At 43.6% G+C, this 16,950-nt stretch overlaps 2 protein-coding genes across 2 annotated transcripts in view; one reads left to right on the top strand and one right to left on the bottom strand.

The window, feature by feature from the left end:
- Positions 1–10,465, bottom strand: part of Fkbp9 (FKBP prolyl isomerase 9) — a 45,086-nt gene extending 34,621 nt beyond the window's left edge. The window contains exon 1 of the mRNA XM_047559924.1: positions 9,931–10,465. Within this exon, the coding sequence (XP_047415880.1) occupies positions 9,931–10,163 (233 nt within the window). The 5' untranslated portion in view covers positions 10,164–10,465. The remainder of the gene's footprint in view (positions 1–9,930) is intronic.
- Positions 10,466–14,757: 4,292 nt separating this feature from the next.
- On the top strand, positions 14,758–15,891 carry LOC124990194 (ubiquitin-conjugating enzyme E2 variant 2). Its single transcript, XM_047559930.1, has one exon. The coding sequence runs from the start codon at positions 14,764–14,766 to the stop codon at positions 15,199–15,201; it is 438 nt and encodes a 145-aa protein (XP_047415886.1). The 5' UTR covers positions 14,758–14,763; the 3' UTR covers positions 15,202–15,891.
- The last annotated feature ends 1,059 nt before the right edge of the window (positions 15,892–16,950 follow it).

Raw genomic sequence — 16,950 nt, 5'->3', positions numbered from 1 at the left:
TGTTAATGACCCATTGGCTGAACACAACCAAAGTAGGACAATGTGGGGTGGGGGGGTCAAGGATGTAACACGCACTATGCATAGGTGAGGCTCACAGAGTAAACAGTGGGTGGAACAGGTGGGGTGTGGACCTAGAGGACCTGTGGACATCATCCAGCACACAGCAACCTGCCTTCCTCTCCACTGCTCATTCACTGCCCCAGCCCCTCTATCACTGCCCCACATACTGCCACCTGCTCTGTCCAGGTGGGGTGATAGGAAGTGTCTGCAGCACCCTCCAATCACATTCTTCAAAATTACCCACCCAGGGACCACTAAGGCAGGAGACACTGTGGAAAACCTATCATATTCAACTCACTAAACTGCCTACACGGAAGCACACATTGTCATGTGGCATGTTATTTTAAATAAATAACTACACTGGTGGCTCTATTCTTAAGATGTAGGTAATGTGGTTCTACCTCTGAAGGCAGGTTTAAATCTGCAGTGAGAAAACACTTTTAAAAGAACAAATGGCAGCATGAGCACACTCACTCCTGAAAGCCCCCAAAGCCCATTCCTCCCCGAGAAGGACTTAAATAACTGGAAAGGAGGCCACGGCAGTCCAGAGATGGTAACAAAATTTTGGGTGATAGAAAGGGAATGGAAGCCAGGTGTGATGGCACACGCCTGTAATCTTGGTGCTTCAGGAGTTGAGGCAGGAGGATTGTAAATTCAAGACCAGCCTTAAGCAAGTTTGCGAGACCCTGTCTCAAAATAAAAAATAAAAAGGGTTGGGGATGTTGCCCAATGACAGCACACCTGGGTTCAAATGGAAGGAAGAAAGGAAGGGAGGGAGGAAGGGAGGGAGGGAAAGAAAGAAAGAAAGAAAGGAAGGAAGGAAGGAAGGAAGGAAGGAAGGAAGGAAGGAAAAGAAAGGAAAGAAAGAAAGAAAAAGAAAAGAAAAAGAAAAACAAATAGAAGATCAGAACGGATCTAGAAGGAATGGCACAGATCCAGGTGTAGCAACAAGAGATGTGGCCACAGTGCACCCAAGGGGCCTGGAGAGGCTCCAGCGTGGAAGGTGGTTAGGCAGAAGGAAGCCCAGAATACAGAAAGTGGCACTGGGTCACAGCAGGCATTCAGAATGGCCATACCCACCCAATCCTTTTTCCCACTCTCAGCAGCTGGGCAACTATAATTTTAAGCTTTACAGAACTATCTAACTGATTTTTAAAACTTGGTGTACATACATATTACAGATATTTATTTAGGTACTGGGGACTAACCCCAGAGCCTCCATAATCTCCACCACTAACACCACCCCAGCCTACATTACTTTCTAAAATTAACTTTTTTTTTTTTCTTTCAGTACTGGGGATTGAAACCAAGGATGTTCACTCTAACACTGAGCTATGCACTCTACCAGTGAGCCACAACCCCAGTCCTATTTTTATTTTTTTACTTTGAGATTGGGTTTCTCTAAGTTGCTGAAGCTGGCCTCAAACTTGTGATCCTCCTGCCTCAGCCTCCCAAGTAATTGGGATTACAGGACTGTACCACTTACCCAGCAAAAATTAACTTGCACATTTTTTGCAAAAACTGGCATATGCTTGTTCTATTCATTCCTGGTATTTTGATCTCAGATAGAGACAAAGGAAATATGGACATCACAGAAGGGAACAGGAAATTGCCTTTTGGTTCCATTAGCAAAACTGAAGCCCAGTCCAGCTAGGAGAGGAAAAATCAGTTTGTTCTAAATGTCAGCTTCAGATTCTGTTGGACAATGAAAAACTGAAAACGGTATTTCCGAACATTTAAAAAAACTGCTAAGCTGGGCATGGTGGCGCACGCCTGTAATCCCAGCAGCTCCTGGAAGCTGAGGCAGGAGGATGGAGAGTTTAAAGCCAGCCTCAGCAACTCAGCAAGGTTGTAAGCAACTTAGTGAGACACTGTCTCAGAATAAAAAATAAAAAGTGCTGGGGATGTGACTCAGTGGTTAAGAACCCCTGGGTTCAATTCCCGGTACCAAAACAATGAAGAAATGAATAAACAAATAAATGGGATGCTAAGCCAAGAATGGCAGTGCACGTCTGTAGTCCCAGCACTTGGGAGGCTGAGGCAGGATGATGGCTTGAACCCGGAAGTTCAAGACCAGCCTGGGAAACAAGAGGCCCCATCTCAAAAACAAACAAATAAAAAGACTGCCATATTTGGAGAAGGCATTACAGGAAAGAAGCAAAGTAATAAAGAGCAGGCACTAGACAGAGAGCCAGCTTTGGGTGTCTCGAAGTTGGTCCAGTCTCACCTGGGCCAACTCAGATGGCTGATTCACCAGGGACCTGCTTGATATGAGGACGATGGTCCTGCCCCTGCCACAGTCAGAGGAGGACTGAAATTCACCTCCAGGTGAGATGACTCAGACCCTCACCTGGCAGAGTTCCACTGTCAAGACCAGCCTCAACTGCAGACCTGAGAGGGGGAAGCAAGCTCTAATCATTCTGCTTCCCACCTCTCCACATCACATATTCCCAAAGATGACTGTGGGCTTCCCAGGCCCTTTGCCCAGGTATTTCCCTCAAACGACCATCTCCGCCAACAAATAATGAGACCTGGCAAGAGGAAAAGACACCAGTGAATGAACTGGCAAACTACCTGTGTGCTACCTAGATGGAAAAATGAGAGAAGGCTGCAATGAAAGAAGAGAGGGGAGGGAGGTGGGAGGGGGCAGAGAGAGCACAACACATCCATTCATACCTCCATGGAGGCTCAGACCTTGAAATGTGAATATTTGGCCTGGATGGTCTTTGGCACATTAAAATATCATTAAAAGGAAAACTCTGCAAAGCAAACTAAAATCATTAGAGTCATAGATTTTTGTCTTAATGCAACTGCTCAAATGAAAATGTCAGATTCCTGTAGATAATTCTATTTCACACAAGTGTTCAGTACAGTAAAAGACATCCAAATTAAACCACTAATATGAATGTGTTGTTGCCTGCAATGCTCTGAAAGTGAAAATTAAAAGTACTGCCAATTGGGGCTGGGGAGATAGCTCAGTTGGTAAAGTGCTTGCATTACAAGCACAAGGCCCTGGGTTCAATCCCCAGCACCGAAAAAAAAAAAAGTTACTGCCAGTAAGTTTTCATGGGACGTTGGACCTGCCTGTCAGGGGCCTCAGGAGACCCTGTAAGAATGAGTGTGGAGGTTCGGATCTCTCCCCAGAGTTATCATGAGACCCAGGGCCACCCCTCACCAGAAGCTCCTATTATCGACCTCTTGCCCAAGTATCGGGGCCTCTTGCTGTTCCCTGAATGTGTACTGCTCACGCGTAGGCTTGGGCCCACCCCATGACTCTCTTAAACATACCCTCCACTTGAAGGAACGAAGTTCCCCCCGTGCTGAAGGCCCACCCAAAGCACAGGCTCTTCCCCAAAGCCTTCCCTTTGACTTCCTTCAGCAGAAGAGTAGGAGCGTAATAAATATTTGTTGAATGAATAAATGAATGAGTGAACGTGTAAAATAAAGCTGACCTTTAATGAGTCTATGATTCTTTTAGATCAATGGTCCTCAAAGTGTGGTCCTCAGACCAGCAGTATCAGCTCTAAATCAGAAACTCTGTACCAAGTTCTCCAGGTAATTCTGATGCATGCACAGCTGGAACTCCACTGTGCTACAGCATCCATGCCCTACGTACCCACAAAAGCATGTGGTGTTTACTGAATGCCACAATAATATATACTGAATGCCTGGGCCTTATGGGCCTGCAGACAGGTCTGAAGGCTGTGAATGAACCAATGAGACACTCATTTTACCTGGGATAACAGGCACACATTAAACTTTGGTCCCTCAAAAGAAATCATAGCACCCAATTGATCATTCTCCTCGCCCTATTGCTAGGAATGTTATGAAACTCCTAGAAAGTTTAATCAAAGCTGGGTTGGGTGGTGCATACCTATACTCCCAGATACTTAGGAGGCTGAGGCAAGAGGACACAAGTTCTAAACCAGCCTGAGCAACATAGGGAGAACCTGTCTCAAAATTGAAAAAACAAAACAAAATTTTTTTTTTTTAAAGGGATGTAGCACTTGCTTAGCCACACGTGAGACCCTGGGTTCAATTTCCAGCACCATGAAGAATTAAAAATAAAATAAAAATCTTAAACAGCTGAATCAGAAGCTGAGGCAGGAGGACTGAGAGTTCAGAGCTAACCTCAACAATTTGGCAAGGCCCTAAGCAACTTGGCGAGACCCTGTCTCTAAGTAAAATATATAAAGGGCCGGGAAATGGATGAAATTGGAGAATATCATGCTAAGTGAGATAAGTCAATCTCAAAAAACCAAAGGACGAATGATCTTGCTGATAAGTGGACGATGACACATAATGGGGGGTGGGAGGGGTTAGTGTTAGGGTTAGAGTTAGGGTTAGGGAGGGGGGCAAGAATGGAGGAAGGAAGGACTGTATAGAGGGAAAAGAGGGGTGGGAGGGGTGGGGGGGAAGGGAAAAATAACAGAAGGAATCAAACAACATTACCCTATGTAAATTTATGATTACACAAATGGTACGCCTTTACTCCATGTTCAAACAGAGAAACAACATGTATCCATTTGTTTACAATAAAAAATAATAATAATAGTTTAAAAAAAAAAAAAAAAACTGAATCAGGAATGACTTGATAAGAAGCCCTCAAGGGAAACTGCAGGCAAAGGTAGTTAAGCCTGCATCAGTGGCCACAGGAGCACATTAACAAGCCTACAGAAGCTCTGACATAAAACAAAGTCAATATACCCAAGCCAGTGGTCAAGAGTTGAAGGTGTGGGCCTCCTGGCAACTAAAAATGCCTAAAAGCTAAAAAAGGCACTACCTGCCCCATAGGTCAAGCAGAGACACAGGAAGAAAGCTCTACAGAAAAAAAGACCTTTTATGGTCCTATGACTCTACTCAGAGTGAGAGTAGACATTTTCTTCTGGACAAAACTTCCAAATTAAAAGCCAAAGCCCCAAACTCTAGGTTTCCTCTCTCCTGACAGACTTGATACAGGAATATCAAAGTCATGTCAAAACACTTCACAAATTCCCAAAGGAATGGAGATTTAAAAGGAAAACACATGGTCATGAAGCAGCTACAGTATGCCGCCCTCTCCACACCAGTCTGCACCCAACAGCCAGGGGGACCTTTGTAAAATGCAAGCCTGAGGATTCAGCCTTCAGTGGCTTTCCACTATCCTTAGACAAAGACAAAGTCCAAACTCTACATCCAGGCAGCAAGGGCTCTCAAATGCTGGCCCATCGCAATCACACTGTACTCTGTAAATATGAACACGTCTTAGATGTCAACGGCAAATTTTTAAAAGCAGTCATTTTTGCCAGGTGTGGTTGCACACTTGTAATCACAGAGATCTGGAAGGCTGAAGCAGGAGAATCACGAAGTTCAAAGTCAATCTGACCTAGCAAATTAGCAAGACCCTAAGCAACTCAGTAAGAGCCTGTCTAAAAATAAAAAATTAAAAGGACTAGGGATGCAGCTCAGTGGAAAGCATCCCTGGGTTCAATCCCCTGTACCTAATTAAATAAATAATTAAAGTCTTTTTTTTTTTTAAGAGGCTAGCTCAACCCTCCTTTCTGGCTTCCTTTGACCTCTCCCTTTGTCCCCGTTGTCACTATCTGCCTCCTACTCCAATCCCAGACAACACTGACCCGTTCTCATTACCCCCAACACAATGGCCAACCTCCATGCTTTTCCTCTATTTGCCACGCTCTTACCCGCTACCCTGGCCCACACCCCCAGCCCCTTCCTAGGAAATTTTAGCTATGTTTAGATTATCTATCTATCTATCTATCAAGGTACTGGGCATTTAACCACTTTACCATGGAGCTACATCCCCAGTTCTTTTTATTTTATATTTTGTGACAGCGTCTTTCTGAGTTGCTTAGGGTCTTGCTAAATTGCTGAGGCTGGCCTTAAACTTGCAGATCGTCCTGTCTCAGTCTCCCAAATTGCTGGGATTACAGGCCAGCGTCGCCACCCCCAGCTATGCTTAGGTCTTTATCCCTACAATCCCAGGACTCCATCCTGACCACCCTCCCCATTCACACACACGACATAGAGTTAAACCTCAGCTTCTTGCTTTTCTTCCACCATATTTATGGGTAGACCATAGACCACAGATTATGGCCACAAACTGCCTAGGTTAAAATTTCCACTTGACTACCTAGTAGTTAGGTATCGTGATTGAGCAAGTCATCTGAACTTTCTTAGCTTGATTTTCTTCATCTGTAATGAGGTATCTTCTTCACTGTCTTATGGGGTTAAATGAATTCTTTTTAAGATTAAAGAGATTAAATAATGTATGTGAAGACACGTGGCATGAACTAAGTGTAAACTCTGTGAGACAGGCATGCTGCTTTATGCTTACCGTCCTTCCCACATCATGCTGCAGCCGCCTAGGTGGCAAGTGGTAGGGTCAGGGAGGGGGCAAGCTGTATTAGGACTAGTCAGTCTTGAGGCAGACACTGGATAAAATGTGTGATGACTGGATGGTAGCTGCTTTTTCTGCTGTCCTATGCTGCCTCACAGCGGTTGCCATCCTGAGAAGGTAGAAGAACTTGTTCTAGGGGGAATTTTTTTTTTTCATACTATCTATATTATCTTTTTTTTTTAATTTATTTTTATTATAAACAAATGGGATACATGTTGTTTCTGTTTGTACATGGAGTAACAGCATACCATTTGCATATTCATACATTTATATAGGGTAATGATGTTTCATTCATTCTGTTATTTTTTCCTTCCCCCCCACCTCTCCCACCCTTCTTTTCTCTCTATACAGTCCTTCCTTCCTCCATTCTTGCCCCCCTCCCACCCCCCATTATGTGTCATCATCCACTTATCAGTGAGATCATTCGTCTTTTGGATTTTTGAGATTGACTTATCTCACTTAACAGGATATTCTCCAATTTCATCCATTTGCCTGCAAATGCCATAATTTTATTATTCTTTATAGCACAGTAATATTCCATTGTGTATATATACCACAGTTTCTTTATCCATTCATCAATTGAAGGACATCTAGGTTGGTTCCATAGTCTGGCTATTGTGAATTGAGCAGCTATGAACATTGTTGTGGCTGTATCTCTGTAGCATGCTGATTTTAAGTCCTTTGGGTATAGGCCGAGGAGTGGGATAGCTGGGTCAAATGGTAGGTCCATTCCAAGTTGGGGAATTATTATTATCATTATTTTGTGGTTCTGGGGGTGGAGACTAGGTCTTGCTAAGCAAGCACTCTAACATGAGCCACATTTCCAGCCCTCTAGTTGGAATTATTAATTACCATCAGCTGAAGCAAGAAATTCTTCCCTATTTTCCAATGAACAAATGAAAGAAGATATGCAAATGGTCAATGAATACATGACAAGATGCTCTGTCTCAATCACCGTTAGGGAAATGTGGATCCAAACCACAAAAAGATCTACAACATGCCCACTAGGATGCCTACAATAAAAAGGACAGAAAAATTCCAGATACGCAGGAGGCTGAGGCAGCAGGATCACAAGTTCACACAACTTAGTATGATCCTATCTCAAAAATAAAATTTAAAAAAGGGGTTGGGGGGGTAGCACTTGTCTAGTAGTAGCACAAAGTGAGGCTCTGGGTTTAATTCCCAGTTCTGGGAAAAAGAGAAAAAAGACAATTACAAGTGTTGGTAATAATGTCAAGAACTAGGAACAATGCTGGAAGGAATGTAAAACAGTGCAGTCATTACGGAAAAGTTTAGCAGTTCCTCAAAAAGTTCAACACAGATACCATACGACCCAGCAATTCCACTCCTTAGTATATATCCAAAAGAAATAAAAACAAAACACAAAATCTTGTACAGGAACATTTATAACCTCATTATTCAAAATGGCCCAAATGTGTAAACAAGTCAAATGTCCATCAACTGATAAATGAATAAACAAAATGTGGTATATCCATTCAACAGAATATATATACAGCCATGAAATGGAATGAGCTACTGATAAATGATAATATGTATGTCACTTGGAAACATTATGCTAAAAAAAAAAAAAAAACAGATACAAAGCACCACAAATTATATAACTCAATTTATATGAAATGTTCAGAATAGGTAAATCCAAGGAGACATAAAGGCCTCCAGGGGCTGGAGGGAAAGTAGATGAAGGGTGAAAAGTGCCTGTTAATGGGCCCAGCATTTCTTTTTCAGAGTGATGGAAATGTTCTGGAATTAGTTGAAATGTCTGTATAATTCTGTGACTATACTAAACCATCACAAATACTTTCCTTTTGGGAGGTGGGGGGTGGGTACTGGGGATTGAACCCAGGGGACTTTATCACTGAGGTATATCCCCAGTCCTTTTTATTTTTTATTTTGAGACAGGATCTCACTAGGTTGCCTCAAACGCATGATCTTCCTGCCTCAGTCTTGGAGTCACTGGGATTACAGGCATGCGCCACTGCAATTGCCATCCCAGTTATTCTAAACGGTGAACTTCATGATATGGAAATTGTATCTCAATAAAGTTTCTTTTGTTTTGAAACAGCAACTGGAACCATACTAGGAATGACCATTTCAAAGCACTCCCTATGTGCCCATATGCTAAATAGCTTCCGTAGATTCACTCATTGTCTGGAATTTCAAATAAGGGGAGAGAGGCAGCAAGTATTCAATTAGTGAATAAACCCAGCACAGCCTCAGGCACATAGCAGTGGCTCAACAAATAGTTCTAGGCCTAGTCCAATGATTCATTATGAGAAGATCTGGCACAGACCAGGGTTTATAACAAAAGCCTTAGGGAACAGTAGCCTGATGCTGGAGGCCTGTTTACCCCAAAGCTACAGTGAAGAGAAACCTGGGAGTCCTAATGTGATCTAGGGACAGTTAAGGGGAGAAATCTCTAGGCCGGTACAGGGACCCAGTGGCAAGGACTGCTCTGGACCACCTCAGAGAAATGATTGTAAAACCGGAAGGAGAGAGCAGTGGTTACACGCACAGACCACACTTGAATTTCAGGGATTCCAATCTGACTCCACAGTCTACACAAGTTTCTTAGTCTCGGTGGCCTCAGTTGCCTCACTGGTTAAATGCAGGCAATGATAGTACCTACTTCACACGATTGTTATAATAAATGAATAAATGTACATATACATAATGAATTTTCTAATTAAATAAGAGCTGTGTATAGATACATATGCACTCATGTAATTCTACACACACATATATGGAAAACACTTAGAACTGTGCCTAGCAGCTGGGCGTGGTGGCGCACACCTGTAATCACAGAAACCCAGGAGGTTGAGGCAAGTTCGAGGATCCCAAGTTCGAGGCCAGCCTCAGCAACTTGGCAAGCTCCTTAGCAACTTAGGGAGACTCTGTCTCAAAATAAAAAATAAAAAGGGCTCAGGCTCACAGTGGTAAAGCGCCCATGGGTTCAATCCTAGTATCAAGAAATAAACCAAAATTATGCCTAACATGTAATCGTTCAATGTTCGGGGCTGCGATCATCAGCTTCACCATCATCGTGGGTATCTGTGAGAGGCGTTACTGACTAGTTACTCAAGAGACTGGTCACCAAGGGACAGTCAAGGAACGCGGCAGTTCTTCAACATCTACTCTTGGGGGTCTCCTAGCATGGCCATTTTACACACGTGCGTAAAGTCGAGTGCCAATGCGCTGGGACAAGGAGGGCGGAATCTGTCTCAGCTTCGCTGGGCAAAGTCTTATCCAAGATTCCAGTAGCCGGGAGCCGGGTGGCCTGGGGCGCAGAAGGGCGGGGAGGCTCTCCCCGCAGCTGAGGGATCAGGATCCCGGAGCGCCGAGGAAGGAGGGACTGGGAGGAGCGCGGGATCCCGGGGCGGGGCTGGGGGAGGTCCGTCGGGAGGGAAAGGCCTGTCCGGAGAGGGGACAGCGGGCGCAAAGGGCGTGCGCGGTACCTGGAGTCGAACTTCTGGCCGTCGGGGAATGTCCCCACGTAGTGGTAGCGCACGAAGTCACCGCTGCGCACGGTGCGCGGACACTCGTCGGGCACGAAGCGCCGCTCGATCTGCAGCTCCGCGTCGGAGCCGAGGCCCAAGCCGGCCACGGGCGCCGCCTGTCCGGTCACCCAGAGCAGCAGCAGGAGCAGCGGCGGCGGCAGGGGTCGCGAGCCCCGGGCCCCGAACGCCATCCGGGCAGCGAAGACAGGAGAGGGGGCGCGGCGTGGAGCTCAGGCGGCGCGGGTCGAGTCCGGGCGCGCGGCGGCGTTTGCAAACGTGGAAAAACCTCCCGGCCCTGCCCGGCAGCAGCTACCACCCCCTCTCCGGTAGCCCGCCCCCCGGCCCCAGCCGCGAGGGGAGGAGCTGCGCGCCAGGGGCTGGCGCGCGGCTCCGCGGGGCCTTCGGAGTTGGCCGGCCTCGAGAAGGGGGAGGCAACTGGAGAGGGGGCCCAATCTGCATCCCGAACCTAGACTTGGCGAATTCTTCCGCGCGGGGCTGTGGTCCGAAGTCGGGAGAGAAAAGGGTTGATTGCCTAGGCCCAACCGCTGGGCTCCGCCCGTCCCTAGAGACCGATTTGGGGCCACGTGAAGCTCCTACGTGGCCGCGGATCCAATTTCCCCTTGCTGCCCTGGGGAAACAGGGAAACTTCGTTTTCTTTTGTTTTGTTTTTAATTAGTTACAAGGACGGAATCTACATAGTATGAAACCATCCTTTTTTTTTTTTTTAATACGTAGAGAAAGGGGGAGGCATGTTTGCTAGACTCCCCTGACAGTTGTCCAGATGAAAGTTTTAAGTTGCTGTGAGTGTGCGCCAAGTCATCAATGGATGCAGTGTGCATTGATAACTATGAACAAACCACAAGTTCCCATATACGCGACCATGTAGTTAGGACTTAATGATAGAGACCCAGCAGCCACAAGGAATTCACTAGTTAAATGTATCCTCTGCAGAGAATCGGCTTATAATTGATTAAAACTTTGGAACAATAAATCACCAGCCCGGTGTGTAATCCCAGCGATTTGGGAGGCTGAAGCAGGAGGATCTCAATTTGGAGGCTTATCTCAACAATTTCGCAAGACTCTGCAATTCAGTAACACCTTGTCTCAAAATTTAAAAAATTAAAATAAAAAGGACTGGGGATGTAGCTCAGTGATTAAAGTGCTCCTGGATTCAATCCCCAGTTTAAAAAAAAAATCTAGAAATAGAAATAGTAAAACACCTCTCAGGTTCAATCCCTAATACTGCCCAAAAAAGAAAAGGAAGAAGAAAAAATATCACCAGCACCAATTCTTAAAAAGAAGGAAGGCATAGTGGTGCATACCTGTAATCTCAGCAACTCAGGAGGCTGAGGCAGGAGGATGGCAAGTTAGAGGCCAGCCTCAGCAACTTAGTGAGGCCCTAAACAACCTACTGAGACTCTATCTCAAAATAAAAGGGCTAGGGATGTGGCTTCGTGGTTAAGTGGCCCTGGGTTCAATCTTTAGTACTAAATAATAATAATAAAATTTTAAAAAATTTTTAAAAAGACAGTCTTGGAATAAAAACTGGGAGATAAGAGACAAAGATGGTCAGAAGAGAAAAATAGAAGATAAGAATCAGTGAGGGGATGGGAGCTGTAGCTCAGTGGTAGAGCACTTACCTTGCATGTGTGAAGCACTGGGTTTGATTCTCAACACCACATAAAAATAGATAAAATAAAGGTCTACGGACAACTAAATTTTTTTTTTTTAAATAAAGGCATTCTGTTCATTTACAACTACAAAAAATGATTTTTAAAAAACATTTTTAGTTGGAGATGGACACAATACTTTTGTTTATTTAGTTTTTTTATGTGGTGCTGGAGATCGAACCCAGTGCCTCATGCAAGTTGGGCAAGCATTCTACCACTGAGCCACAACCCCAGTCCCAAAAAAGAATTTTCAAAAAAATTATCAGTGGCCTGGGGAGATAGCTCAGTCGGTAGAGTGCTTGCCTTGCAAGCACAAGGCCCTGGGTTCGATCTCCAGCACAGCAAAAAAAAAAAAAAAAAAAAAAAAAAAATCAGTGAGAGAATATGAGAGCCAGGGACCATAGAAAGTGGCAAAATTAGGGAGAAGGACATTAAAAGGAATATCTGAAAGGTCTGAAGCCAGTTTAGGGGTGCAGAGCAGCATGAGGGAAGAGAAGGGGGATCTGAAAATAGCTTGAAATGAATTAAAGTCAGAAAGCTAGGGTTCTGTCCTCAACCTCATCATAACCTATAAGAAGCCAAAATGTTAACAGTAAAAACAAACAATCTAGAGGAGACAGTTCACTAAAGAAAAAAAAAAATCCACTTTTTCTTGAGACTGGATTAAAGGAGATTTTATGAATTGGAAGGTCCTCTGAGAGCAGTAAACCCTGGAGGCTAAACTGTGCAAGCTGTTAACTTTAGTCTGGCACTCACGGAGCAGGGGTGAAGAAATGGCCAGCACTGGGCCTGGGTTAATGCTCAGCAGCAGAGCACTTGCCTACCATGGGGGAAGCTCAGTTCAGTCCCCAGCAGTGGAAAAAAAAGAAAAGAAGTCGTCAGCATTAAGAAGATATCCTCAACCAGCCCATCTGAGCTGAACAGAGGCCACTGGGAAGTCAGGGAATTTTGTTTCCATCAGTTCTCTATTTCTTCCCTCCCCAAGGGTTTCTGAGATATTCTCCCATTGCCAGTATTGACTACACAGCTGAATTCACCTTGTGGTAGGATGAAAAACCCTGGACTAGGAGTCAGATTATCTTGGTTGTAGGGCTGACACGCCTGCCTATTCTCTGAACTTCAGTTTCCTTTTGTTTTATGTCTTGTCTACCCCCATAAGTTTTCTGAGAGGATCAACTGAAGCAGTATTGTGGGGGAGGTGAAGGAGCTGCACAGCATTATGTGTTAGGAATCATATTTATCTGTAAGTATTAGAAGACCCAACTCAAAATCTCTTAAACCAATAAATAAATGCACCATCTCTTGAAATAGGAAGTCTGGATTGGCAGCAGGTTCAGAACTCATTAATCAAATGTCTACATAACCTCCCCAAGGGCCCAGGGGTCTCTATTCCTCTGCCATCCTCAGGGGATTGGCTACTGTCTCATGATCACAACATGGCTACCCTAGATCCAGCTATCACATGTAAGTAGCATCATCCTGAAATAGAAAGGGGATCTTTTATTCTCCCAAGTATCATTTGATGAGAGCAAGGACAACCTTTCCCTACAAGCTTCCTACCACAGACCTACCCTCATAAACCATTGACTACCATTGCTAACACATCTGGAAGGGGAACAGAATTACTATAATTAGCTTAAGGCAAGTCAAAATTCAAACCAGCTGAGGCTGGTTTTGAACTCACTATCCTCCTAGCTCAGCCTCCCAAGCCACTAAGATTACAAGGTGCACCACAGGCACTATTATTTTTGGTGTATTGATACAGGGCTTCTCAAATGTTTCTGCTATGTTGCAAAGGACTGTGAACATGGGCCTTTGGGGGCATAATCCACCAGGAGAATTCTGTTTTTTTTTGGGAGGGGGGGGATCAGTCATTGAACCCAAGGCATCTAACCACTGAGCCACATCCTCAGCCTGAGAATTCTTTGAAATGTGGAATTTTGGGTAAAATAAAAAATTACATTTTTCATCATCTGTTCTAATCTGTCCAATTCTTCAATTCTTTTCCTTCCTTACTTCCTTTTTTTTTTTTTTTTTAAACTAAGGATTGAACCCAGTGTCACACTACCAATGGATTACATCCCCAGCCCTTTGTCCCTTTTTATTATTTGTTTACTTTGGTACCAAGGATTGAACCCAGGGGCCCTTACCCACTGAGCCACATACCCTCCCCTTTTTGTATTTTATTTAGAGACAGGGTCTCACTGAGTTGTTCAGGGCCTCGCTAAATTGCTGAGGCTGGCTTTGAACTTTCGATCCTCCTGCCTCAGCCTCCCAAGCCACTGGGCTTATAGGCATGGGGCACCAAGCCTGGTTTCCTTAATATGTTTACAGGATATGATCTTTTCCTTTACAAGTTTTTTTTCTTCTCTCATCTCCCCTCAGTGAGATAGGTGGGCTCTCAGGGAGAAAGAAAGAGACCCATACCAGAAGGAGACCCAGGAGACCCAGGTCTATGAGCATGACCAGTCATGCTTGTCTCTTTTGTTAGATGAACAAAATCTCTAGCATATGCTTGTACCAGATCAACTAGAAAAAAACACACAACTTCAATGTCACAAGATTCAAAAACTTAGTTAATGTTCCCGCAACTGATTTATGGCTAGACCGTTTAACCAAGAAGAAACCTGATAACCTCAAATATCAAAGTATTGATGTGGGATGAGATTTCACAAAAGTTTGCCTGGGGACATGCACATTTCTCCCTAAGGAAACCCTACATATAGTCAGAGAGCTCAACCCTGGGCTTGTCACTTCTCTGAGAGCTGAGGGATGCCTGTACCCTGCCTTTGGGATGCGTATACTTTTGCTTTGCTATCCTTTAATAAAATAAATCTTTGCCTTGCTTTTTTTAATAATTTATTTATTTTGATTCATTGTAAACAAATGGGGTACACGGCTTTGTTTTTTTTAAAGACAGGGTCTCACTGATGTGCTCATGGCCTCACTAAATTGCTGAGTCTGTACTCAAACTTGTGATCCTCTTGCTTTGGCCTCCTGAGTCACTGGGATTACAGGCATGAGTCACTGTGCCCATGCTTTGCTTTGAATGTGTCCTGAAATTCTTTTTAGTGGCATAAATCAAGAAACCAGGGGCGGCTGCGTCGGGCTGCAGGAGAATATGGCTGTCTCCACAGGAGTTAAAGTTCCACGTAATTTTCGCTTGTTGGAAGAACTTGAAGAAGGACAAAAAGGAGTAGGTGATGGCACGGTTAGCTGGGGACTTGAAGATGATGAAGATATGACACTTACAAGGTGGACAGGCATGATTATTGGGCCACCAAGGACAAATTATGAAAACAGAATATATAGCCTGAAAGTAGAATGTGGACCTAAATACCCAGAAGCTCCTCCATCAGTTAGATTTGTAACAAAAATTAATATGAACGGAATAAATAATTCCAGTGGAATGGTGGATGCCAGGAGCATACCAGTGTTAGCAAAATGGCAAAATTCATATAGCATTAAAGTTGTACTTCAAGAGCTAAGACGTCTAATGATGTCCAAAGAAAATATGAAGCTTCCACAGCCACCAGAAGGACAAACGTACAATAATTAATTTTAGTGAATCTCAAACTTGTCTTAAATCAACAACCTTCTACTCATATTAATGTCTTGATTAAATATCACAATGCAAAATACCCACACATTAAGTAAAAGAATTCCAGCTGGTAAACATGACCCGGACATTTGTAAGGATATATTTAATATATGTACACCCATTATGTTTTCAGGTAACAGGAGGAAAAATGCAGCACAACTTTTCTTTCTCTTGTTAAGGCACTGTCATTTAAACATGAACCTGGAGTACTCGAAATAGAATTCAGGTTTACAAGAGGAAAGCATGGGAAGAAGTGTCAGATGGCAGTGGAAACTTGTGTGTTTCTGAAAAGTAAAATCTCAAGAAAGAAAACAGAAATGGCTTGCTTTATCCATCTTGCTTAGTGAAAGAGCTGCAGTGAAATTGTTTTAAGTAGCAGGTACAATGAATATTGTCACAAATTGTGGTAATTTTTGAAGCAGTGTGGGTGCTGACTACTAGTAGTATCAAAAATATGTTCAGGATTGTTTTGATACCTGTATTTATAATAAAAAATGTTGGGGGGTCGATGAATTTCTGTTAAAAGCTGTTCCTGTGTGTTACATGTAACAGACATGGTAAATATTTGTTTACAGTCTTTGTTTAATAAACCATGCATTTAAGTTTAATTGAAGTCAACAAAAAGGAAATAGGTGTATGGATATGTGATTTTGATATTAAAGTTAGTCTTAAAATGTAAATAAAAAAAAAAAAAAAAGAAACCACCTGTGGTTGTGGCTCACTGGGAGAGAGTGTGTGAGGCACTGGGTTCAATCCTCAGCATCACATAAACAAAAATAAATAAAATAAAGGTATGTGTCCATCTACAACTAAAAACAACAACAACAACGACACCTGAACCAAGGTGAGGTCCCACTGCCCTCTTGGAGGGACCTTCTTGGATCCCTGTCTGGTGACATTAGGAGCAACATAATGGCATCAAGTTTACACTGTGAAGGGTAATATAAGTGGAAGAAATTCTAGTGCTAAGTTGCTGTTTTCATTCTGAAAGGTTTAAAACCTGTCCAGAACTAGACTGAAGACATTCTTGAGTCAACGTCAAAGCCATTTGACTGGCCTCAAGAATGAACCTGGGGCAGAGGGTGTAGGTCAGCGACTGAGTGCCCATGCATGCACATGACCCTGGTTTGATCTCCAGCACCAAAAACAAAAACAAAACAAAATAAAAATCCCATATCTTAAGAGGGGGCAGAAGAATAGAAAAAATTGAGAATCCTGGACAAGGGGACAGGGAGGGAGGACCAAGAAAAGTGTTTCTCCCTTGCCTGTGCCTAAATACAAAGTGAAAGATGCCACCAAGTGGATTTTTTTTTTTTCTCTTCCCTCATTTAAATCACTTTTATTTTTTATTTTTTTGTTTACTTATTTATTTGGTACTGGGAATTGAACCCAGGGGCGCTTAACCACTGAGGTACATCCCAACACTTTATATATGGTTTTTTTTTTTGGTTTTTTTGTTTTTTTTAATATTTACAGACAGGGTCTTGCTGAGTTGCTTAGGGCCTTCGCTAAATTGCTGAGGCTAGCTTTGAACTCTTGATCCTCCTGCTTCAGCCTCCAGAGAGGCTGGGATTATAGGCGTGTACTACCTCTCCCAGGTTAAGTCATTTTTATTTGGGTTGAGCAAGTGTGTTCTTGGCTGAGAACCTCTTTACTCTCTCTCCTATCTGAAGAGCACCCCTCTAGATGCTACAGGCATAAATACAG

The sequence above is a fragment of the Sciurus carolinensis genome, chromosome 8 (genome assembly GCF_902686445.1).
Source record: "Sciurus carolinensis chromosome 8, mSciCar1.2, whole genome shotgun sequence".
Classification (NCBI taxonomy): domain Eukaryota; kingdom Metazoa; phylum Chordata; class Mammalia; order Rodentia; family Sciuridae; genus Sciurus; species Sciurus carolinensis.
Note: the sequence above shows the minus strand (reverse complement) of the source record. Positions and strands in the feature narration are given on the sequence as shown.

Excerpts from the sequence above, each read along its gene's own strand:
- LOC124990194 (XM_047559930.1), top strand. The coding sequence starts at position 14,764 with ATGGCTGTCTCCACAGGAGTTAAAGTTCCACGTAATTTTCGCTTGTTG.